The sequence below is a fragment of the Protopterus annectens genome, chromosome 4.part0 (assembly GCF_019279795.1).
Source record: "Protopterus annectens isolate FY-2018-M chromosome 4.part0, PAN1.0, whole genome shotgun sequence".
In the NCBI taxonomy this organism is placed as follows: Eukaryota; Metazoa; Chordata; order Ceratodontiformes; family Protopteridae; genus Protopterus; species Protopterus annectens.
The window spans coordinates 502649815-502674814 of record NC_056733.1 but is presented as its reverse complement, the minus strand read 5'-3'; the positions used below and the strand labels follow the sequence as shown (position 1 = coordinate 502674814).

Sequence of the window (25000 nt, the reverse complement as noted above, 5' to 3'; positions counted from 1 at the left end):
AGTGAAATATAGTAATGATGCATGAGTCACATTTTTTGTTATTTCCATAATTAACATGCTTCTTAATAATTTTTAGAGTAATCGAGTGATATTGTGAGGTGTGGGTTTTTTTCACCTATTTATTAATTAGGTCATCAAATATATAATATATTGTTTTACTTTACTCACTGTTTACTAGTGTCTTTTAAGGTGAAACTTGCTTGATCACAAGATAATAAAGGTTTGAGAAAAAACATAATTTTCCACTCGGTAAACTACTGTATTCATTCAATTTGTTTGCCATGGCAGTACACTGATCACAACAGATCATTTACGTACACAGATTGGGTGAAGAAACTCACAAAAAAATAAATGTAGACCTCTCTAATTGTCTCAAATTAACGTTTGGACTGTTTTCCATTCCTAGACCAACATTTTTACTAAATTTGGCCCCAGTGGGAATGACATTATTCACTGCCAAGAGCTTTGGGAGGAGAGGAAGGTTGGCTTGGAAGGAACACCTTATGCATGCGGGCATCCTCATCATCTTCACAGGTCAGCCTATAGTACTAGAGGAGAATCGCTGAGCAGAATCTGTAGCGGCTGGAAAGAGGCCAGCAAAGAGCATCAGGAGGACAGAGGGGAGATGGGGAAATTATTAGCAACAGGCCCTCAGACAGGAAAGAGGGCCTTCTATAGATACGTGAGGAAAGGATAAAGGTCGGGAAGGTAAATGTTCAAACTAACTTGAGAAGAGAAAAACACTAGGAACCTAAGAGGTAACAATTTTAAATGGACATTTGTCCATCATCACATCAGTTTAGTAGGGTAAAGAAAGGAGAGGAGAAGGATGGACAGATGGTCAGATAACAATGGAAGTGTTAGATGCTGAGTGGTCTGGGAAAGGGACAAGAACCAGAGTCAATCCAACAAGGAATTGCAAAAAATGATTTTGGGGTTTTGGTAAGACATCCAATAGAGCTATTTTATCAGGTCTTTGGGGATAACATAGTCTACAGGGACTGTAAGCAAGCACTAGTGATTACTAACCATTCTGAACAACTTTCTAGCCAAAAGCTGGCTCATTTCTTAACACCAGGATAAACTATATCAGTAAATGTAGACAAATACCTTTTCATACCTTACATCTCCTTATTCATCCTTCTTCACATACTTCCTTACTTCTAACAGTTTCTCTTCCCTGGCTTTCTCTCTAAATATATCATAAGCCTGCTTTTATGTCACTTAGTATTGGAGTTCCTGTTTTGTATTATACTAATTTACCTTTAATTTCCCTATAAATGGCCTAAATTGTCATATAACTTGTATCTACTCAACTGATATTGTCATATTATGTTTAATTTGATATAATTATTTAAACTGTATTTTTTTGTATTATTTTTAAAGATTGTAAAATTCTTCTTCTTAAAATGTTGTGTAATACTTTGGAGTTTTTGTCCTCGGACCTCTGCTGAAAATGGGCTTCTACACAGTCAGACTTTCCCAGTAATCAAATGTCAAAAAATAAATAAATCAACAAGGGTAGAGCAAGGAGTAGCACAAAAACTAACGATTAGTGAGTCCAATATCAGTGTAGAGCAATCAGAGTAAGGGGTACTGAAGTCAGGACTTACAGTACCTGGATTCAAGTGAGCTGCTCAATGTGTTCTAACATGGATTCAGTGCAGGCTGACCTGTCAGACTGACATCACCATTTCAATGACTGCATCACTAAGGAAGTTGCCAGATGTTACTTACGAATGTGCTGGATCTGGATTGTAGTAAAGCCTTTGCTTCAGTCCTAGAACACAATCTTCTTACAAAGATGAGATCTTCAGGAGTGAGTCTCAGACTTTGTGCAGAGCTAAAGAAGTGGTTATGCAAGAGGAAACAGAAAGTAATATGAGAAAGCTACCAGCTGGTAAAGAAGTGATGAATGGTGACCCACAGTGGTCAGCTCTGCATCCAGTTATATCCACCATGCTTAGAGCACTGCCTCAGACCCAACGATTACAGAGAATAGGGGTTATGGATGGTGGAAGCAACCCTAAAGGGGGATTTAAGGAGAATGACAGCTTGGACTGTAAGGTGGAAACATCTCTTCAACACTTCCAAATGCATGGCACTGCCCATATGGAATGATGGCAACATCTCTGTAGTTGAAGGAGTCAAAATAAAAACAATCCAGAATATGAACAGGACTGGGGTATAATATGTTAAAAGAAAACTTAGAATATCATGTACAAACTAGCCAAAATAAATGAAATGCAGTGACATATGCCTGGAGTGGCAGAGTGCACAAACAGGGACGAGATCATGAGCATTTTATCAAGCATTAGGCTATATTCTGAATAATGTGCAGCTCTGGAGTCCTCATACAATGAGGGAGGTCATAGTGCTGAAGTGATGGGGGGAGGATTCAGAACTCAGTAACTGGGATGGTACAAAAAAGAGTGAAAGAAATAGGAAGGGAGGTCAGGAGAGCAGACAAGAAAGACCCCCAACCAGTAAATAAAGGAAATGCGGTATAATTCCTCCATTAGGAATTGGCTTTTCACATAGACAGCTGATTATCAGAATGGAGCTAGAGACAGATGCAGCTGTGCTTTTAAATCAGCTTGTGATTTCTAGAAAGACTGATGGAGGCATGGAGAAAGATCAGCTACTTTAGGCCAGCAACATCAGTCAGTTAGAACAAATAAAACTGCAGCTCCCGGCATCATCTAGTTTATGTTATTTTATGTTATACATACATACATGCATACAGATATTTCAAGCACGGACATTAATGCCCTTCTAGCCTGCTAATATATCAAAACAGTTGTCCCCATAATAACTGTCCAGCTTAAAAATATCTAAACTAGTGCTTGCATTAATGTAATTTGGTAGTCTATTCCATGCATCAGTTGCTCTCTCAGAGAAGCAATTAGTACACTTCTCATTCCTATATAAGTTTTTACATGGGTTGTTAACGCTTTACTACTCTTTTATAGACTCAAACATTTCTCAAGGTAGCTGTCCCTAAATGCCCTGTATACCTGAATTAAGTCTCCTCTTGAATATCTGTATGAAACACTGTACAAGTTCAGATATTTTAGTCTTTTATAATAACTTAAATTTTGACATCCATGGATGCCCTTTGAATATTTTTTGTACTCTTTCCAGATTGCTCATGCTTGTTTTCATATAAAGTTTCCATCTTGTTATTCCATACTCAAGTCTGGACTTCATCATTTCTGATTTCCAAGATTTAATAAATATTTTTATACAACCTGTAGTTTTATAACTATAATTAACCAATTGGTTGATATGATTAGAAAAACTCAAAACCGGATCTACCCGTATACCCAGGTCTTTAAATGAATCCACAGTTTTAAGTACTGTGTACTGTAATAAATATTCACCTTTCGATTTATGTCTCCCAAATCTCATATACTCAATTTTTGATGTATTTATCATCATATTATTCTCCTGTGCCCAAATGGTCAATTTAGTCAAGTTCTTTTGCAGATAAGCCATCTCTGTAACACATATAATCATTTTACCTAATTTCAAGTCATCTACATGCATACTGTACCACATCTCAGATGAAAAAGATGGGTCTGAAAGATACAATTTAAAATAAATATGGGTCAAGGACAGAGCCCTGTGGGACACCCTGACTGTAACCAAGAATTTCCCCTGTCCAGTTGTTGTACGATACTTGCCATGTCCTATTTGCAAGCCATGCAGCTAAACATCTTGTCAAGAGTATAGTGATACTTAGTTGTTCTAGTTTATTGATAATTGTTTTATGTTATATGCTATATTATGATGACATATTCGTTTCTTATTTCCAAGGATAGGATGTTCCTTTCTTCAATTTGCATTCCATTTTATTTACTTATTTATTTATTCTGCTTTGTACTCAGGTCCTGTCCAGGAACTCACTTCAGACAGTAGATTTGCCCATTTAGCATAGAATAACAATAGACAAATTACTAACAAACTGCTATCAGTATTTGAGATGATGATTATTTTGTAACTGACTGATTTATACATTTTTTTTTTCATCTCAGTGAATGAAACAGCAGGTGTTCCATCTACTCGGGGAGGATATCCATCTCCTGCTCGTAAGCCTTCTGAACCTCGAATGGCACAAAGTATAAATGATTATGCAGGAGGGGAGCCAGAAACTCGAGACTCATACTATGGCAACATGGACAGTGAAGTCAGTCGAAGCCCTGCAGGTTAGTAAAGATAATCAAAATGGAAGCATAAATTGTCTGAACTCCTTTCAGTACTCTATTACATGTTTTTTTGGGTCTTTATCATGAAATCAAACTTCCAAAATTGTTGAAAGCCCATTAATTCACTTCTCAACCCAGGCACCAAAAATAATCCTTGCCCTGACACTACCAGGTCCGATCCAGAAATTGCCACTCTTTTCAACTCCTTCTTTACTAACTCTATAGCTGAACTAAATAAGACCTTTCAAATTAACCCATCCACACAGCTCAGTCACTCTACCCCAGCTTCTAAACCCAACCCTCCCCCCACCTTTGAACTTAAACTAATCTCTACCTCATATATAAAAAAACTTCTCAGCAAACTGAAACCGTGCTCTAATGCTCCAGATAACATTTCATCCAAATTCTTACAAATTGCTGCAGATGGAATCGCCCTCCCCATTAGTATCCTAATCAACAGATCCATAAAGGAATTATATGTCCTCAAGTTGTGGCGTTCTGCCTTTATACATCCTCTCCACAAAGGTGGTATAAATAATAATACCTCAAACTTTCGCCCCATAGCCATCCCCTCCCCAGTATCAAAAATACTGGAAAAATGCATTCACATTCAGTTAATGCCCTTCCTTATCAAAAACCACCTCATCTCTAAAACCCAACATGGTTTCCGCCCGGGCCATAGCACTATAACTGCTCTACTCTCATTCGTAGATATAGTCAACCGTGCCCGCGATACTGGTAAAATAATATCAACAGTTCTACTAGATCTCTCCAAGGCTTTCGACACTGTCTCCCATACTCATCTCCTTAGCCACCTTGCTAACCTCAACCTCTCACACTATACACTATCCTGGTTCTCAAGTTACCTATCCAATAGATCTCAAGCTGTAAAATGGAGGAAAGGCACCTCTAACTTCCTTCCTACCCCCACTGGAGTTCCCCAAGGTTCCATTCTTGGCCCTATGCTATTCAACATCTTTATCAATGACTTCCACTCTGCCATCCCAAATACTAAAATTGTACAATACGCTGATGACTCCACTTTAATCTGCTGTGCCACCAACCTCCCAGAACTTCTATCATACACACAAACAGCTTTCTCCACCACTGAGAACTGGATGCTCCAAAACCACCTTTCTCTAAATGCTAACAAATCCAAAATACTACTCTTCTCCCCCTTAAAATCCTTTCCTCTTGACAAAAACTCCTTCCAAATTAGAAGCAATAACAATTCAACCATAGAAATTGTTCCCTATGCCAAACTACATGGGGTCACTATAGATGAAAACTTAAAATTTGACATCCATATTCAACTCAATATCAAGAAAACACATCAAAAACTTGGCCTGCTATACAGAAACATCCACTATCTCTCTCCTTCTTCTAGACAAACCCTTGCCACTACCTATCTTCTTCCCTCACTAATGTATGGTGCCCCTCTATTAACTAACTTATCTGCCTCCATTTCCTCAAAAATGGAAAGTTGTTATAATAAAATTTCAAAATTCGCCGTCAAAGCCAAACTCTCCTTCCACTATTGCTCTGCCCTCTACTCACTGAACTGGCTAGAACTTCCCAACCTTCTAGACTACCTCCAACTTACCACTACCCATAGGCTATTATTTAACCCCTCTAAATGTCCTGCACTATCCAACATCCTACAACCATACACCCCTAACAGGCCACTTAGATCTGCTCACCTAAAACTACTCACTGTCCACACACCAAAGCGACCTGCCGGGCAGCACCTCCTATCTTTTTCCTTAGCCAAAAAATGGAATTCTCTCCCTGACTCTTTACAAATGACAGAAACCCTGACAACTTCAAAACCCTACTCCATTCCTATTTGTTCTCTAACTGGAAGTGCAACTGCACTTTCCCCAACTAGCCTTCTACTCTCTACACTAATTGTATTTCCATACTACTCCTACGTCCAACAACTTTGTTCCATGGATTTTACTTATTCTTTACTGTTGTCTTGTGTATATAATGTAAATATTGTAAATAGTTTGCACTCCCTTTTATCCCCCTCCCTAACATTTATGCTTGTTCTTCCACTCTGCCCTAACAAGACTCAGATTCTATGTAACCTTTTTAACCAACCATGTCAATATATGACTCATATGCTATGTAAACACTGTACCTCATACTGTCTCTGTATCACAATTTACCAGTATTCATAAAACTTAATATTATCTGTTCTGTCTTAATGTATCTATATCTTTGAATCTTAATTTTAATTTTACCTGTTGTTTTTTAACTTTACTATGTAATGTGGAGCTTTTCTCCCCAGGCCTCCACTGAAAATGGGCTCCTGAGCCCAGTGGACCTCCCTGGTTATCAAACTGAAATAAAATAAGTAATAAATAAAATGTCGAACACCATAAGTTAGAACTTGGAAGATCGAATTCAGATAACATCGAAACTTCAAAACAGCAAATTTTTTCCCAGGGAAAAAATTTGCTGTTCCGAAAAACACACACATAACACAATCACACCAAACACCTTCAAAGCCTACACTAAACCTAACATACACCACTGTCTATGCACTATCCTTAACCCAGCCCTAACCCTAAAGTCCGTCACTATCGCACACTTACCTGACCCGTGTCCTAACCCTAAAGTCTATCACTACCCGTTCGTACACTTACCTTGAGCCGGTCCGAAAATTTCAAAGCCGCAAAAATGGCCAACCGAATTCTTACCCTGGGAAAGAATTCGGGTTTCCGCGGCTTCGACATTCTCAACTTTCAAACTACCAAGTTCGGCCTTCTGGAATACGGTGTTCTTAATGTTTGATTTCATGATAGGAACCCGTTTTCTGGGGTACTTTTTTCATGTCTGTTTCGTTTTTCTTTGAACTATCATAATACATTTGGCAACTTTGTAACTGAAAAAAAATGACAAGAGATTCTCTGTTATTCATATGATGGAGTCTTGGGTCTAGTATTCACTTCCTTTTAATGAATGCACTAATTAATCAACATTGAAAGCAACATTTCTCTAGTAGAACTTTGCACACTGCATCCATTGGCAGAGCTGCAAGGATCAATACTACACATTAATATTATTATGAGTAAAGAAATAAGCGCTTAACATAAATTCATGAGTAGAAGTCAAACATGCACTATGTTTAAAGTGATTCACCTTTTTGCCAGAAAAACCTCACTGAACTGGGAATTACCCTATTATTCCATCCAAAACTTCAGTCTCCCCGCTGCTCAAAAGTGAATGCCCTTCTTCTCTGCTCCTTTCCATTTGTTCTTGACACTATGCCCCTCACTACAGTTTGTCCAATCAATTTTCTGCAAACACTGAGACTTTTCTCAAGGAATTGCCAAATAGCAACTTGCATGCTATAGCAGTTCTTTTGCTAGCTGGTATGGCTGCATTTGTGTGGCTTAGTGACTATTGTATTGCTTTTGTTATTTGAAGTGCATCTCTGAGATGCATGTTTAGTGGCTGGCATTGAGTCTGGCAAAATTATTTGTTGGACAATTCTTTTTGGTGGGCCATCTCCAGCCAGGATATCTTGTGCCTTCTGCGGTTTCTACAGTTTCTTAGAAGTTTTGTTTTGCCATCTGATTAAAACATGACCGGCTGCTAAGAATACTGCTGTCATGTATGAAATAAACAAATGATCCATTAACATTTCTTAAAGCAAAAGCTGCTTTCATACTGTGCTTATGTTAATTTGTTTGTGCTTTATGAGTAGATGTTAGAAAGTTATGTCTTTTTGACAACAGTTAAAACAATCACTAGATGCTCTTGCCATTTATTGGTTATTGTGAATTATCATCTGTTCAATAAAGTGCAAGATTTCTGTTCTCCAACTTAATTCATCTAAGTATTTTAACTGCAGTAATGTTATTGATATTCATAGAAGGTTATTTCTGTACAAGATTGGTATCTCATATAAAATTAAAGAAAGATATCCAGAGTTCCTGCTCCATTAAAGAAACTGCTAGACTGTTACCTTTCACCTTTCACTATCTAGAAAAAAATGTATTGATAAATAAATGATAACAATGGCAATGCAAATTTTAGTGAGCACAATGACTAAATCTCCAGTAAGCAGATGCAATTGCACAGAAGACTTATTTCCCATGTATGTGATGCATTCTGATTAATGAAAGATTTTTGTACTGTTTATGAAATAAATTGTGAACCCAAAGAATTAAGGTAGGATGCTTGGGACAAATTTACTTTTATTCTAATTTTAGAAGCTTTATAATATATTCTCTCACACTGTGACTGCTTCATTTGTGCCTTAAACATTATATTTATTTTTTTAATTTTAAATAAGTTGCTAGTGTTCAGCACTGTACTTCTAAAACCAGCCTTAGAAGTCATTGGGCCTTGACTTCACATTATTGTGTCAGCCTCTCTTGGAAAGAGGATATTTCCATCTCATCTAAAAGAGACATGTTATCCTAATCCTTAGAAAGTCCGGTTTAAAGTCTGACAGTCTCAGTAATTATCAATCCAGTTTGAATTTTTCCTTTGTTCATAAAGTTCTTGAGAAAGTGGCTTATTGTCAACTGGAGTCTTACCTGAATGACTTTAGTTTCTGTGAGACCTTCAAGTCAGTATTTAGAGCAAGGCAGAGCACCGGATGGCTCTTATCAGTTTTTTTAACTACCTCCTAGTAATGAGAGACCATTTTTATTATTCTGTTCTAGTCATTTTTGATCCCTAATCAACTTTTATTCTGGTGACCCATGCTGTCTTATTGGACCAGTTAGAAAATGACTCTGGTATCCATATTGTTATGAAATGGTTTGACTCCTACCATTCTGGATGCACCAAGATAGTGGTGTCAAGGCTAAGTTCTTCTTCATCCTCATACTTCCTTAATTGTTGAGTTCCTCAGTATTCTGTTTTCATCCTCTGCTGTTCACCTTTTACTCATTGTCACTTGGGGACATTATTGTTTTGAGAGTCTTGTCATATCATTGCTATGCCAATGATACATAGCTTTACCTCTTGTTGTCTTAGGAGTCTGTGTCTTCTGTCAGTCATGTAGCCCAAGTTTGGGAATTTATCCATGACTGGATGGTTAGTAAGCAGTTTTAGCTCAGTACCTCTAAAATTGTGACACTGAGCATGGCATGCTGCACTTAGTGATTCCTCAATGCCACTCTTCTCCCCAGATGTTTCCTGCCCAAAGTGTAGGATCCTAGCAGACTAATGCTAAAGGACCATAATTTGGCAGTAGCCAAGTCATTATATTTCCATCTGCAACATTTCACCGTAGTCAAGTACTTTATTCCACCAAGAGACTCCCTGACTGGTGCATGCACTGGTTTCCTTCCATCTTGACTACATTAATGCATTATGCATTGTTTTATGTAAAAGAAAAACTGGAGAGCCGGACACTATGACTTAAAACTTTAATAAACTTCAGTAGAAAAGGTAAGCGCTTTTGCAGATAACAAACCCGCTTCTTCAGACCATATAAAAAGTTACACAAACCACACACACACACACACACACACACACACACACACACACACACATATATATATATATATATATATATATATATATATATATATATATATATATATAAACTTCCAATCTAAAAACACAGGTCAAAGGAGCAAGGAATTGGCCAGTAAACGTGCTGTATCAACACACCCCTTTAAAAACATGAATATTAAAATGGTGACATGGAAAACTTATCAGAACCAATAGTATCATGAAAAAGGTATGCACCTCTCTGACATTTAAATATTAATGTTCAAGAGGCGGAGACTTAAGAACCGGCTTGAAAGACACCTGCTCATTCAGCCCTGGAAATACATTTACGTTCAAAAGAAGAATCCATTTAATTTCTTTCTTTCAGTGATATTCTTAAAGTCCACACTACTCACATTTTCAGACACTAATTCTAATACAAGAAACTTAAAACTGTGCCTGCTCCCATTCTGTGTAACATGTTGAGCTAATGCACTCGTACACTTCTGATTATGTATGTCCCCCATGTGTTCAGAATCCTTTCTTTAAACAGTCTATCGATCTTCCCGATGTAGAAAGCTTCACACATTGTGCATTCAGCATAATATATTACATTCTTGGTCTTACAATTGGCATAAAAATTGAAACTAATTTCCTGCTTAGTTTGTAAGTGTACCAGAATGGTACAACTCCAAATATATTGACAAGCCTTACATAGTCTACACCAGAATGTCTCACATCAATCTGATACATCAAAAAGAATCTGTTCAAAAATCCTTATAACATAACTGTTGCTTTAGCGACAAGTTATTTCTAAATGAAAACAGGGGCTTGTCATCTAAAACCTTCCTGACATTTGAATTAACCAATAAAAGTGGCCAATATTTTTAATATCCTCAGAAGTAATGTTAATATTACTTGAATAAGTAAGGAGAAGCCTCTTCTTATTAGAATGTTCACTTGTCTGTTAGGTACCACAGCTACTTCTTCAGCTGAGCCTGAAAAATACGGTCTCCCCACTGTATCTCAAATGGATCTATATTACCAGAGTGAAACCCCTTTTGAGCGAATAGCAAAACACTGACACGAATTGCGTGAACCACGAGAATACCAAATGCACTAAACCGCGAAATTTTAAATCTCGAACTGTCATAGTCGGCCAACCCCACCACCCGCTACATACTACCTACCCAAACACAATAAATAAACCACGTACATACACTAACCAAAACCCTACTTCTAACCCTACTCTAAACCCCCACATGCACAACTATCTATGCGCTGTCCTTAACCCCTCCCTAATCCTAAGGTCCGTAACTACTGCACACTTCCCCTACATTTACCAAAACCCTACTCCTAACCCTACACTAAATCTTACATACATTAACTATCTATGCACTTACCTTAACCCCGCACCCTAACCCTAAGGTCCGTAACTATCGCACACTTACCTTATGGAGCTATACTACAGACGGGCCAACCATGGTAATTCGACATTTCCAAATTTGCGGTTTTGGATGTTCACTGCAATGCCGGTTCGCCCAATATGTGTCGATGTTTACAGATTCGCTTAAACAGACTTTTGCTCTCGTAATAGGGAACCTTTCGAACAGACCATGCGTCTGCTAGACTTTTGTCTACATCACTTACAGTATACCCCCATTCTAAGAAATCCTTCTTCATGTTACTCAAAGTAACTTGTAACTCCACATTATCACTGTGGATTCGCATGGCTCTCAAAAACTGTCCCTTAAGCACATTCTTAGTCACATGACTGGGGTGCATACTGGTTTTATGTAATAAAGCATTCTTTCTGTATGGTTTTCTATTAATCAGTGTGTTAAATCTTTTACCTTCATCAATTTTAATACACACATCTAACATTTCTATAGATTTATCAGAAACATGATGGCTGAGATTCAGAAACATTGTGGTTCTGCAAAGGTAATTTAAAGAAAACAGTCAAGTTATCTAAACTGCCAGTCCATACAAAAACACATCATCCACAAATCTCTTGTAAAAAGTAGCATACTGTGCATAAGGGTTATTGTTGAAAACATGAACTTGTTTCCAGTAGACTAAAACAAGGTTGGAGTAGCTATTAACACAAGCTGTGCCCATAGCTATGCCAACTCTTTGGAGAAAAAAATCATTGTGAAATATAAAACATTGTTTTCTAAAATCAAATCAATCAAAATACAAATCAAATGTATCTTCCCATCTGTTAAATCAGTGTTCTTACTTAAGTGTATCCTCACATTCTCCGCACTTAAATTATTAGGAATAACAGTGAACAAAATATCACATCAAGTGTCACTAAATACAAATCATTATCCCTAAGATATGATTGATACCATTGGTAGAAATCATTCAAAAAATGTATCTTTAAGCACACTATCAATATTATCCAACACTTTCCTTAATTTTTTTTTTCATCAAAAATCAAAATTGGCTCTGTAACCTCTCTGTAGGGAATGTGAGGATATTCCTATTGGAAAGTTATGTCTGGTGAAGGTCATTATTACATGGGTTTTATTTTGTTTCCAATCCTTCCAGATTGTTGCATTTCAGTTCTGGAATGGGTCTACCAATTACTATTTGTGGGGGAGCTTTTGAGGTTTTAAAATATTGTGGAGAATGGTATTTGTTTGTTTTAGTCTAAGAAGTTAGAAAATTGATCTGAATATGTGTGACACCAAAACATAACTCAGGAAATATATGGGTGCCCAGCATTTTGTTGAATGCTGTTTTTTTGACAAATGCAGGGAGTATGGTTTAATGTCGATGGTATGGATAGCCAAGCAGTGGAAATGTCGACAGTGTGTCAGGCTGAGACAGGCAAGTTTGGTTGGAGGAGGTGAGAGTGTTTGCGCATTTGAGTTAAGGATAGGGTTGGGGATGAGTGAAGGATAGGTGTTGTATGTCTGTGTGCAAGTTTGTGTATTTTAGGATTAGGGTCAGAGTTAGCTTAGAGGACAGGTATAATGTTGTTTTTTGTGTATTTCTTTGTCTGAGTGTGTCTTCTGTAGAGGCAGTATTATGAGAAGGTTTTTATGAAGGTAAGGTGTAGGATTAGGGTTGAGGGAAGGTGCAGCATTAAGGTTAGGGTTAGCAATCATTACGAAGGTGATGCGGGGGGGGGAGCAGAGCTGCCTACTTGGGACAGACAAAGGCATTTAACACTATACAACATGATGAAATTGTTAAGATACAAATTACCTTGAACACTGATCCCTATGTGGTAAGGGATTGCAAACCCATTTGTCTTGAAGATGACCTAGATTTACATAAATGACTCATGATGTTATAATATTCTGAACTGCATAGTAAAGTTTTATTAAAAGATCATTTAATAAGTCTGTGATAAAAGATGAGCTTTGGAGTAGAACAATCTGGATTAGAAACTGTTTTAGGGGTGTACATTATCAGCTTTGTGTAATGGCTATGTTGCAATGATAAACCTATAGGATAATTTGATCTTCCATAGATGACTGTATAGAAGGGCTGCAGTAAGACCGATAGAGTATAGGAGTCTGTGTGTGATACTGAATGTGGGTTAGCATCTGTGCATAGCGGGCTTATTGAGCAAGAGTCTTTGGAGTGCTGTAATGGTGTAAGTGCCTTGCTTTCCTTGACTAGAGCAAGAAACATATTAAGAAGGCTGAAGTAGAGGAGGGTGTCACCCTAGCTGCCTTAGGTTGTAATATAGAGAGTAGCTGCAGAAGGACAGTTTAGCAGAGGACAGTAGCAACCTATCTGTCACCTAGATTATGATGTAGTGCATACATGTCAACCTCTTAGTGCAAGAAATCTGGACCAAGCCAAAAATAATGGGGAGGGGGACAAAGGTCCAAATAGGGACAGATTTTAAAAATTGCTCTTATAAACTTAGAAAGTTGCTAGAATTACAGGTTTTGTTATTTTCCAAAGTATATGAAGTCTGAAATTCAAATGTCTGTCATTATTTAATGACTTCAATCCTCAACAATTCACCAGAAAATCACAAATTTTATAAGGAACAGACCAAGACTATGAGGCACAAATCTGGATATTCTGCCAAAATCTGGACAGTTGAGAGGTATGATGTAGTGGACAAGTTAAGTAACAGGAGATAATATAGTAGAGAAGTCAGAAAGAAGAGCTAGTACTGAGCAGCAGGACATACCACGGGAGAGTAGTACGAAAGACAGGGTGGTGCAGAATAGCAGCCTATTTGCCCCTATATTGTGCTGTGGGAGAGGAAGTTTAGTAAAAACGTATGGCTGAAGACAGTACCATCTAACTGTGTCTATGTTAGGAACATAGGAATGAGTTTAATAAAAGTGGTGAAATAGAAAAGAGAGGAGAAAGGCAGTCTATATGTTACATACACTGCAAAGGGGTGCTGTAAGGAAAGGCAAGATGGTAGGGAGTGATAACCTAGCTGGCTCCTAGGTTGAGCAGAAGAGGAAGGACTTTACTGATGGAGGTGTAGCAGAAGAGAAAGAGCCTACCTGCCACATAGACTTTGATATAGAGAGGTAGTTTAGTGTTAGAGAAATAGTTATTGGAACAGACTCCCAGATGACTTGACCCTAGAATCCTCACTAACTCAATTCAAAAACAAGCTCAAAAAATACTTCAAAACTCATTGATTATGTCCTTGCACTAACCCCTACTAGTGACCTCTCTATTTCTTAGGTGCCTTACCTTCAACTACTTCTAACTTTTTTCTACCACTCCATTTCAGGAAGGGTCAGTTGTATAACTGCTGCTCATTGTGTCTTAAACCTGAATGTAATGTTATGTATGTTTAACTTTGAAAATAATGTTACGTTTTGTAAAGTGTTTTTTAATAAGTTAGTACTATATGTGCTAAATGCTGGTATTGCTTATGACTGTAATCTGTTGAAACTAGCATTTACTAAATGTTCAATGTGTATTATTATCTTGGAGCTTTTCTCCCTGGGCCTCCGCTGAAAATGGACATGTATCCAGTCGGACTATCCCAGTCAACAAATATAAAATAAATAAATAAATAGTAGTGTGGCTAAGTAACCTAGCTGTCACTTTGGTTTAGAAGAAGAGGGATGACTTTAGTGAGGGAGGTAAAATAGAAGAGAGAAGCAGCCTATCTGTTGCCTAAGCTGTAATAAAGAGGGCAGGTTTAGTAAGAAATGTGTGGTGGAGAAGAAGTAACCTAGCTGCCACCAGGTTGCAAAGTGGAGTGAGGTTAGTTGGAAGGATAGGTAGGGGTAAGGCACAGCTTAGCTGGCTCCTAGGCAGTTTTGTACTTAGGTTCAAAGGTGTGTGTTCTAGGCTAATGGCCATGGAGCCTTTACAAGCCTAGCTGGCTTGAACTAATCTGGAAATAATAAGTTTTTTATGTTCAATATTCTTTAATCTATGTATGTATGTTGAAGCTTTTCTCCACGGGCCTCCGTTGAAAATGGATATGTATCCAGTCGGACTATCCCAGTCAACAAATGTAAAATAAAATAAAATAAATAATAAATTACCCTAGCATTGTGCCACCTGACCTTAGTTCCCAATGCCTCTGTCGCGTAGAGCCACTGGAGTGATCCTCGGAGTGAATTTTCTATTTCCCATCCACTCATCAAGATTTCTCTTGAAGAAGGCCAGTGAGGTGCTCTGTTTAACATGTATGGGAAGTCTATTCCTTAGCATGGGCAGTCTTTGTGTTATGAACCTGTCCCTCCAATGCATTCTGTTAATTATAGTAATGAGGTTGAGGTCTCTGGAGCGTGTAGTGTGGTGAGATTGGGACTTCTTTGGATGTAGCATTTCTAACAGAGCTGAGTCAGACATGGCTTTGTACGTTAAGCAGAGATCACCTCTAAGTACGCAATATGAGACAGAGAATAGTTGGAGTTTTATGAGTCTGTCCATATAGGACAAGTGTTTAAGGCCTAGGATCCTCTTTGTGAGGTACTTTTGCGGCCTTTCCAGTTGTTGCAGGTGTCTAGTGAGGTACATGCCAAATGGGGCATTGTACTCGATGATTGGCCTAATGAGGGAAGAGTAGAGGGAGATGATGGCCTCTTTCTTCCTGGATACAAAACCCTTAGTAATGACATGTGACACATAAAGGGACTTTCTGACCACAGTGGCAATGTGGTGGTCAAAAGAGAGGTTGCTGTCAACCTGTGTTCTCAGATCTCAGATCATAATGCCTTCTGTGTTCTATGGACCACCATCGATGTGGTAATTCATGGGAACTGGGTTTTTCCCAAAGTGAATGATGACACATTTTTTGGCATTGAGCTTAAGGCCATGGTTCTGACACCAGTTGGTGGTCTCAGTGAGACCTTTCTGTAGGATGTCAACATCACTTGGGGAGTTAATAATAGCTCCCAACTTGCAATCATCTGCAAACTTTGTCAGCCAGAGTCTCTTCTTGTTGGCCTGGATTTCAGAGTAGTAGATACCAAGCAGGAGAGGACCCAGGACCGAACCCTGTGTGACTCCACTCATGACTGGTCGGCAGTCTGACTTGAAGTCAGCTACTTTCACACTGTGGGTTGTACCGGTGAGCCAGTTTGCAACCCACCTAGTGATATAGGGGTTGATGCATAGCTTAGTCAGTTTTTCTATGATTCCTGCATGGGGAATGGTATTAAAGGCTTTGGCCAGATCAAGGTAGGCTGTATGAATCACCTTGCCTTCATCCACAGCTCTGCTGACTGACCAGGAAGTCAACCAAGTTGGCAGGCATGATCTACCCTTCACAAAACCAAACTGTGTGGGGATCCAGAGTTTGGAGATTCCCTGTATCCTTGTTTATTAGGTCCATGATGATGCATTCCATAGCTTTCCATATTAGACTTGTCAGGCTAATGGGACGATAGTTCCCAGGGTCTGTAGTCGCTCCTCCTTTGTGGTGTGGGATGACTGTAGCAGTGCGCCATTCAGTAGGGACAAAGCCTGATGTGAGGCGGTGATTGAATAGGGCACACAGGTGAGGTGCCATTTCAGTCTGTAGTTCATGTAGAACACAGCCAGGGATCTTGTCAGGTCCCATAGAAACTGTATTCTTGGCCTTGGACAGTGCTGTTTTAACTTCTGCAGCAGTAATACTGGGTGTCTGGCAATCTACTGGTATTGTGATTGGTCCTTTCAGGGGCAGAGAGGGGTAAAGTTGGCATTGAAGCTGTCGGCTAGTATATTGGCGATATCTGTTGGCTCAGTATAGGAGGTACCATTGTGCAGTAGCTCAGAGCAAATCTGGGTTTTGCCGTGGAGATTCTTTGCATAACTAGTAGGCCTTGTAGTTGTCTTTAATATCTGCTGCAATTCTGTTTTCATAGCTAGCGGATCTGATGAGGGATCTCAACATTTAGTTGGGGCTGATAAGGAAGTTTTTCCAGTCTTGGGACTTCACCTTATTCTGCATCAGTTTCCTCCTCCTGTTGTAGAGTTTGTTTATGGCCTGGGACCACCAGATTGGCTTCCTTTTTTTTGGAGGAGAGTGTCTTGGTTCTATTGAGCATGACAGGATCCATGCATTTGTGTACGTGTTCGTACAGTGCATTGCTGTATGATTCAGCGGTCATGCAACTATTCTCCATTTGCATGGGTGCTGTGAAGTTAGCCACCTCTGATTTAGGAGCCCAAAGTTAGCTTTGGAGAAGTTTTTCATGGTGGTTACCTTTGCGAAGGGGGGTATGTGGATTTCCAAGGTGATTAGTTTGTGGTCAGATCTAACCAGGGAGGAGTTGACTATTGGTGTAGAGCAACAGTCACCCATGATAGTAATGACCAGGTCAAGGATGTTGCTACCTCTAGTGGGGGTAAGAATAATGGTCCAGGACATTGGAATTAATGAATTCCAGGAAACGTTGGGCAAGTGTATTGGTACATGAGTAGTTTCCCCCATTAATGGAGGGGTAGTTGAAGTCGCCTAATATGACAGTGTTAGGTTGGACCCATATATAATCCAGGGGATCACACCAGTTGCCCTGCTAGACAGGGGTCTAGAGAAGTAAACATTGTGGGAAGAAATAGCCAGGAAATTGTTATGGCTAGACTTGTATAGGCTCTAGGGCTGATAGCCTAGTACCAACCTATGAGTGTGAGTCTTGTGACATGGTTGGGGACCTTTAGCAGGCTATGACCTGAATCGCTGTCTTACCCAATGTTAGCTGCACCTGAAGTATCTCTGATGCATTATGTTGGGCCACCAGTCTGGAGGTGTGTGCATCCTTTTTGAATATGGAAACACCACCATCTTTGGAGCTTCAGTCCAAGTTCTGGGGCTGAAAGAGATGTTTAAGATGTTAAGTGAGTATTGTAGAGTACTTATAACTCAAGTTGTGAGCTATGAGAAGGAGTGTCTAATTAGATGCATGATGTAGCTGGAAAGTTATAGTTAGGTTTAATCAGTAGGAGAAGAGGTTTGGAGGAGTTTAATGTAAAGATGCAGGGAGAAGGCATGTAGAATGGGTAACTCTGAATGAGATTGGCTGTTCAAGTTATTAAATTCATAAAGGAAGAGCTTCAAAAGTGTAAATTAGTATGATAGTTAAGGTAGGATGTAAAGTGTTGCAAAGTTTCTCATAGAGTAGCAGACTGCAGTGAGGAGAATCACCCCATGCAATACAAAAACAATCAGTGAGCTGCAAAAGTTCTTCTCCCAAGAAGTTAAGTTGAATTTATGAAAGTTGCCATCAAAAAGTGAGTAACAGGAAGAGGGATTCTGTTGTTTTTTTTTTTACTTTGCAATTAAGCAAAGAAAGTGGAAAAATAAAGCCATGTATACGAGCCAAATCACTTTAAAGAAAAAAGCTCAAATAAATAACACAGAAAATACTTTATTTACCATCTAGTGAGTGCTTTCAACTTATATCCAGGACTTCTTCAGACTGAATGCAACAAAGAGAATCAAAGCTTTCAAACCATTTGAAAGTCACATGACTCAATAAGTCAATTAATGTTTAATTCTTTTTCTTTTAAAAAAACGTTAAAATTTTCGGGTCTCTATTACCATGTCGACAGGGCTGTTCACTGAATGCCCGTATGTTGACAAATGTACACCGAAATACCTAAATGTCGAACGGCTACAAAAGCGATTTTTTTCCCAGGGAAAAAAAATCGCTGGGCTGTTGTCGGGAATTTGCCATTTCCTCCACTGTAGTGCGATCTTGGAGTTGGTATATTTAAGTAGGAGGGGTGTGGGGGCTTATTAGGGGGGTGGGCAAAGCCCTCCACTTCATTGTGTCTATTGGTTTGTTTTTTTTTTTTTTTTTGGCCAAGCAATTTTTTTCTCCTGGAAAAAAAAAATCACTTTTGTGGCCATTTGACATTTAGGTATTTCAGTGTACATGTGTGACTTAAGGGCATTCAATGAACAGCCCTGTTGACATGGTAATATAGACCCAAATTTTCCTTATCATTAAGACCAGGAGGGTAGAATTTATCTAATTTTATCTGCCATAAATACTCCGTCCAGTCCAGTTCATCTTCAGCATCAAACATGTTTTTGAAGTTTTGCATTTGATCTAAAACAATCAACTTAAAATTTACCTTACATGTATTTCTATTATAATGGTTACTAAGAGCATTTTTATCATCTCCAGTTGATATAGCATGCTTATGCTCATAAATTCTACAATAGAATTCCCTAGTAGTTGTTCTAACATGAAAAGCAGTGCAGGAAGTACATAGCACTAAGTAGACAACAAATCTTGATTCACATGAAAAACGACCATTGAGCTTAATGTTTATGTTGTTGACCTTTAAATCAGTTACCCCAGTGTACAAATATTGACAATAGCTTGAATTCAAACATTTGAACATTCCTGTCTTACCATGCTTGAATTTGGGCAGTGGCGGCTAGTGACTTCAAATTAAAGGGGAGCTGCAGGAGACAGCTGAATGGGTGGGGCCAATGGGAAGGGGTGTGGCCAGCTAGAAAGGGGTGGGGCTATGCTCAAAACCACAGCAACTGGAACTTTAATTAAATACGCTGCCCTGGGTGCCAAACCCTCATTACGAGAGTTCAATCAAGAAAAAATGAAGTTTAGAAGAAAAAAACATTTCAGTGCATTGGCTACATGACAGCTTACTTAATATCTAGATGGAAACGGAAAGGTTGAGAGGCATGAAAAAATAAATTACTTTTTAAATACATTATTGGAATGCCAGTCAAAATCAAGTATAAAAAAACAAGCAGCATTCAACTCAAACCACTTTGCACTGCAGTTCTAATTATAATTTATGTTCAGCTTTATAAAATTACCAAATAACATGATGAAAGTAGCAATCTCTGTGATACCCCCACTTGTAAAAATGTTTCTTATCCAAAACAGACCTGATGCCTGACAACAACTATCTACTTGTTTCATGGGGAAGACATGATCAAAGTAAAAAATGAACATCAAACACGAAACAAGCTCAAGATAAATTGCTTAAAAGATTACTGCACAAGTTATGGACCACACATGATAGATTGGCAGTTTAGTTTATAGGTAAAGCCTGCAAAGATGACTGCAAGTCTCCAACAAATGTAATGAGCTTCTGAAAATACTGTAGTCCTGTCCTTTATTACAAATACTGTCATATGCATTTCAATACCTAAGGCTTATACATTATCTAGTTATATAAATAGTCTCTGCATGGCAACAACAAAAAGGCTTTCAATGTTTGTAATTCTTTAACAGTATGCTTATTAAAGCTTACTTGCATCTTACAATCTCCGACAAGCTTACCTGATGGTCATTAAAGCATTGCTACTTAAACACATAGCAACAGGGCACTGCGACAGCATGCATTTTCTGAATAATAAGAAGCATAAATCAACAGTATAAAAATATGACAGAAAACCAGAACATTATGCAAAATCAAGGACAGATGAAAAGCCACTGTCGTACTTGTGTCACCCTTGGATGGGGGAATTCTCTGCACACTTACACTGCATAACTGCTCCTTGCCTTGCTTGGACACATCCAGAGTCACTAAATGGGGGAGTGGGGTGCAACAATTATGTCACAATTTGAAATGTCTCTGGCTGACGGTGATGGCTCTGACACTCCATACATAGAAGTGGGACACAGGCCCAAAAATAGGGACAATTTTTAAATATTGCTCTTATAAACTTAGAAAGATAATAGAGTACTAGTAGTAGGTCTTGCATTAGTATGAATTTTCTGAAGGGTATGAGATCTGAAACTCAAATGTCTGCCATTATTTTCTAACTTCAAGTTTTTAATGATTTGCCACTAATAAAAACCACAATTTTAGGAAAAACGGACCAAAAATATGATGCAAAAATATGAAATTGCCACACAATACAGCTGAGAACCTGTCAAAGAAGGGACACCTTTTTAATATTAGTACTGTTAACTTGAGCAGCTGACAAAATAAGAGAATCTACATGCATTTCTGAAATAAAAGTAATCTATAACTCTGATCATTACAGTTATTTTTATTTATAATTGTAAACCTTCCACGTTTTCTTCCAAAATTGTCATTTTGCGGAGGGATTATTAGGGGGAGAGCAACATTTTGAGCAAAAATTGGGGACAGTTGAGAGGTTTGGATATTCCTAATTCTATAAAGCAATTTATTTGCACGTACCTATCAACCTCTTAATGCAGGAAATCTGCACAAGGCCAAATATATTGGGGGAACATACAAACAGTACTAAAAATTGCTCTTGTATAAACTTAAGACAGTTGATAGAATAACAGGTCTTACTTTAGGATGCATTTTTCTGAAGGTTATGACTTTTGAAACTCAATGTCTGTCATTATTTAGTGACGTCATTCCTAAATGATTTGCCAGAAAACTACAGATTTTATGAGGAACAAACCAAAAATAAGAAGCAAAAATCTATTCGTTCTGCAGAAATCTGGACAGTTAAGAGGTATAGTTCAGCCGGGGCTGTCTTTGAGTTTGCTGCCCTTCCCCCCTCAGAAAATCATGGTCGAATGGAGCCTCCACCCTGAAGCCATTATAATGCCCCATTCCTTGGTTATTTCACCCCATTTACCATAAACACTGTAATGCGCATACTGCTTTACTTCTGCAATGTTTTGGATTTCATTTGAAAGTTTTATTTTGCATTTTATAGTACAAACATTAATATATCTGCTAAACAAAGCAATGCAGTCTCACAATGAAAATAGACTTAGCATTAAAACTTCTTTGCATTTGAAACTCACATTCATTGAAACAGCATTGAAACCCACATTCAAAGAAAATACATTTTGCCAGTGGCAGATAAAGATTAGCTTTGGGCTGTTTTCAAATCATAGGCCCCTTGCACATGAAACATACATGTGCTCCTTGATACACCTTCCTGATTGTATTACATTATATTCCTTGTACAAAACAGTACAGTTGTTACAGGGCATTTTTCCAGTACACAATGAAACATAATGCATGCACCAATAATGACAAAACTGCCCAATTCAGAATATTTCTATCATAAAAGTCTCCTCAAACTTCTACAGTCCACCAGTATCATTAAATATGCAAAATCTCTGAAGAAGTAAAAGTCATCTAAATAATTCCACATTAAAGAGATCTTTAACTAATGAAGAGGTTGCTGCTAGCAAACAACTTTATATTTCATTGTTTCATCTACAAATAAATGCCTGTTACACTTGAGGAAAAAATTGCTAGTAGTATTGCAATAGGGAATGGATGGCAAGCTAACAGGTTCATAGTTACTAGGTATCTTTGCCAAAAAGGACTGCAGTATCCACCCCCTTTACAACACAGCACAGTATCAGCAATGCATCTACCTACTGTGGGAGTAGAACCCACAGCCTTCTGCATCAAAAGCAAGTACTCTACCTGTTGTGCTATTAACAATGAAAGCAGATTCAGCATAAGCAGCACTAAACTTTTGTTCCCCTGCAGCTCTTAGCTCCTTGTAAAATCTACTCAACACTCAGCTGTATCTCTGAACTTTGCAGCACAAGAAATCTGGAAAAAGCCAAAATTTATTGGGGGGGACAAAATCCAAAAAAACAGGGACACATTTTAAAGTTGCTATGTTACCACCATACATTTTACTGCCAAGTCTTGAACCCAGGACCCTGTGCAAAACAGTCAGAGCAACATACCACTATGCCAAATCAGCTGTTTTGTGAAAGAGAGGAAGACCATTTAGTGAATTCATTTCTCACCATAGCTGTCAACCTCTTAGCACAAAACACCTGAACAAAGCCAATAATGGGGGAATACAGCCCCAAACATATTCAGTGAATTCAGTTCTCACCATAGCTCTCAACCTCTTAGCAAAAAACATGAGGACAAAGCCAGTAATTGGGGTAATACAACCCCCAAACATATTCAGTGAATTCAGTTCTCACCATAGCTCTCAACCTTAGCACAAAAAACCTGGACGAAGCCAATAATGGGGGAATACAGTCCCAAAAATAGGGACAAATTTAAAATATCTATCTTATAAATTAAAATTTCTAGAATAAAATGTTTTGTGTTACCATGTACTTTCTGAAAAATATGAAGTCTGAAATTCAAATGCCTGTCATTTTTTATTTATTTAACATTTGTTAAACAGGAAAGTCTGACTTTGGAACAAAAGCCAATTTCCAGCAGAGGTCCAGGGAGAAACACTCCAGACACATGTCTTTGGAAGATGGGAGAACACCAGAGCACCCAGAGGAAACCCACACAAACACAGGGTGGACATGCAGACTCCAGACACAAGGCACCCCAGCCAAGAATCAAACCAGAGAACCTGTAGCTGTCTGTCAACAATGCTATCACTGCACCATGGCACCACTGACTGTGTAAGGAAACAAAAATACAGAAATCACACATTTTATGAGGAACAGAACAGAACAAATATAAGGCAAAAATCTGCACATTTTCTACAAATGGTGGTGAGTAAGGAATTCAGGCTCTTGCCACTTGCACCCAAGGTACAGGGTTCAAGCCCACTACCATGTATCCTGAGTTCTCTCTAGCCATCAGTATATAGCAACTGGGGCATTACACACACACACACACACACACACACACACACACACACACACACACACACACACAGTACCTGAATTCAGTGAGTGTTTAGTCAATCCTCAGCCTTGTTCATCTACAGTATCCTCAATTCAGTGAGTGTTCTCAGTTCCCTGAGTCCATGTCCCATTCAGTGTTCCCTGAGTCCATCTGCAGTATCCTCAGTCCTGTGCAAGCTAATGTCTGGTTTCCCTGTGAGAGTGTAGGCTCAACTGTACTTCTGGCTGGTTTCCCCATGAGAGAAGGCTCCAGCCTGCAGACAAAGCAGTCAGGAGTTCTTCCGTTCTATGTGGTTGTCACTGCATAGACTTCTAAGCATGTGCAGGGCAGAGATGTCTTTCCGCCTATCTGCACTACTGACACAGCAATCTGGAGTTCTGTGAGTTCCAGGAACTCCAAACACGCATGTACGGAGTTCTGGGACTCTAGATTTGTTTTGTTTTTTTTTTCTTCTTTCTACAGCTGGGGGGGCTGCAGTCTTGCAGTCCTATAGCATGAGCCACCCCTGACTCTGGGAAGACTTAACCTAGATTGAAAGAAGTTTTTAAAGCTCTTTCCCCTTTTTTGAATAAACATCAGTTTCTCACTTATTACTTCTTTGACTTCTGGAAAACTTCTCAGGATTTTCCTATTTATTACTTTTTAATAGATATTTCATCTACACTATTAGTAATGTAGATGTACTATAATTTTTATTATTGCCTTTCTTTCCTTTTAAAACATTTTTACCTTTTTTCCCCGAATTTAAAACTTGAACAAACCTTTCAACTACTTTTTAGGATATTCCCTTTTTAAAAATTTGTAACACAGGGAGACCTCTTCAGTAATAAAATCTTGGACATTCTTAGTCAGCATATTTGTTCTTGTTAGTTGACCTTTTACTATATTATGTTTGATTCTTCTGAAATGTATGCTATCATAATTGAGATATGTATTGTTTTGAATATCTTTTTTGTATGTTTTGGTTAGCAATTTGTCATTTTCCTTGAATACTACATCTAAAATGTGCAAACTTCTCAAATCAAGTTTAGATTTAAATTTCAGTTACGGACTAGCATTATTAACATACTCTAAAAATGCATCATATAAACTGCCTTCACCCCTCCCAATTAAAAAAAATATCATCAATAAAGCACTTATATAAAATGATATTTTTAAACTACACACTTGCAAAAATGAATGCTTTCTCCCATCCATTCATAAACACATTCCCATCATAACTGTAGGCCATAGCCATACCCATTTATTGAGTCATGGGAATGTCAAATGGTTTAAAAACTTTGATTCTCTTTGTTGTATTCAATCTGAAGAAGTCTTGGGTACAAGGCAAAAGCACTCACTGG

At 38.3% G+C, this 25000-nt stretch overlaps 1 protein-coding gene across 2 annotated transcripts in view; it reads left to right on the top strand.

The window, feature by feature from the left end:
- Positions 1 to 25000, top strand: part of RPH3A (rabphilin 3A) — a 1850086-nt gene that overhangs the window by 1257209 nt on the left and 567877 nt on the right. For both annotated transcript variants that reach the window (XM_044068420.1, XM_044068419.1), the window contains one exon: positions 4038 to 4208. In XM_044068420.1, the coding sequence (XP_043924355.1) occupies positions 4038 to 4208 (171 nt within the window). The remainder of the gene's footprint in view (positions 1 to 4037; positions 4209 to 25000) is intronic.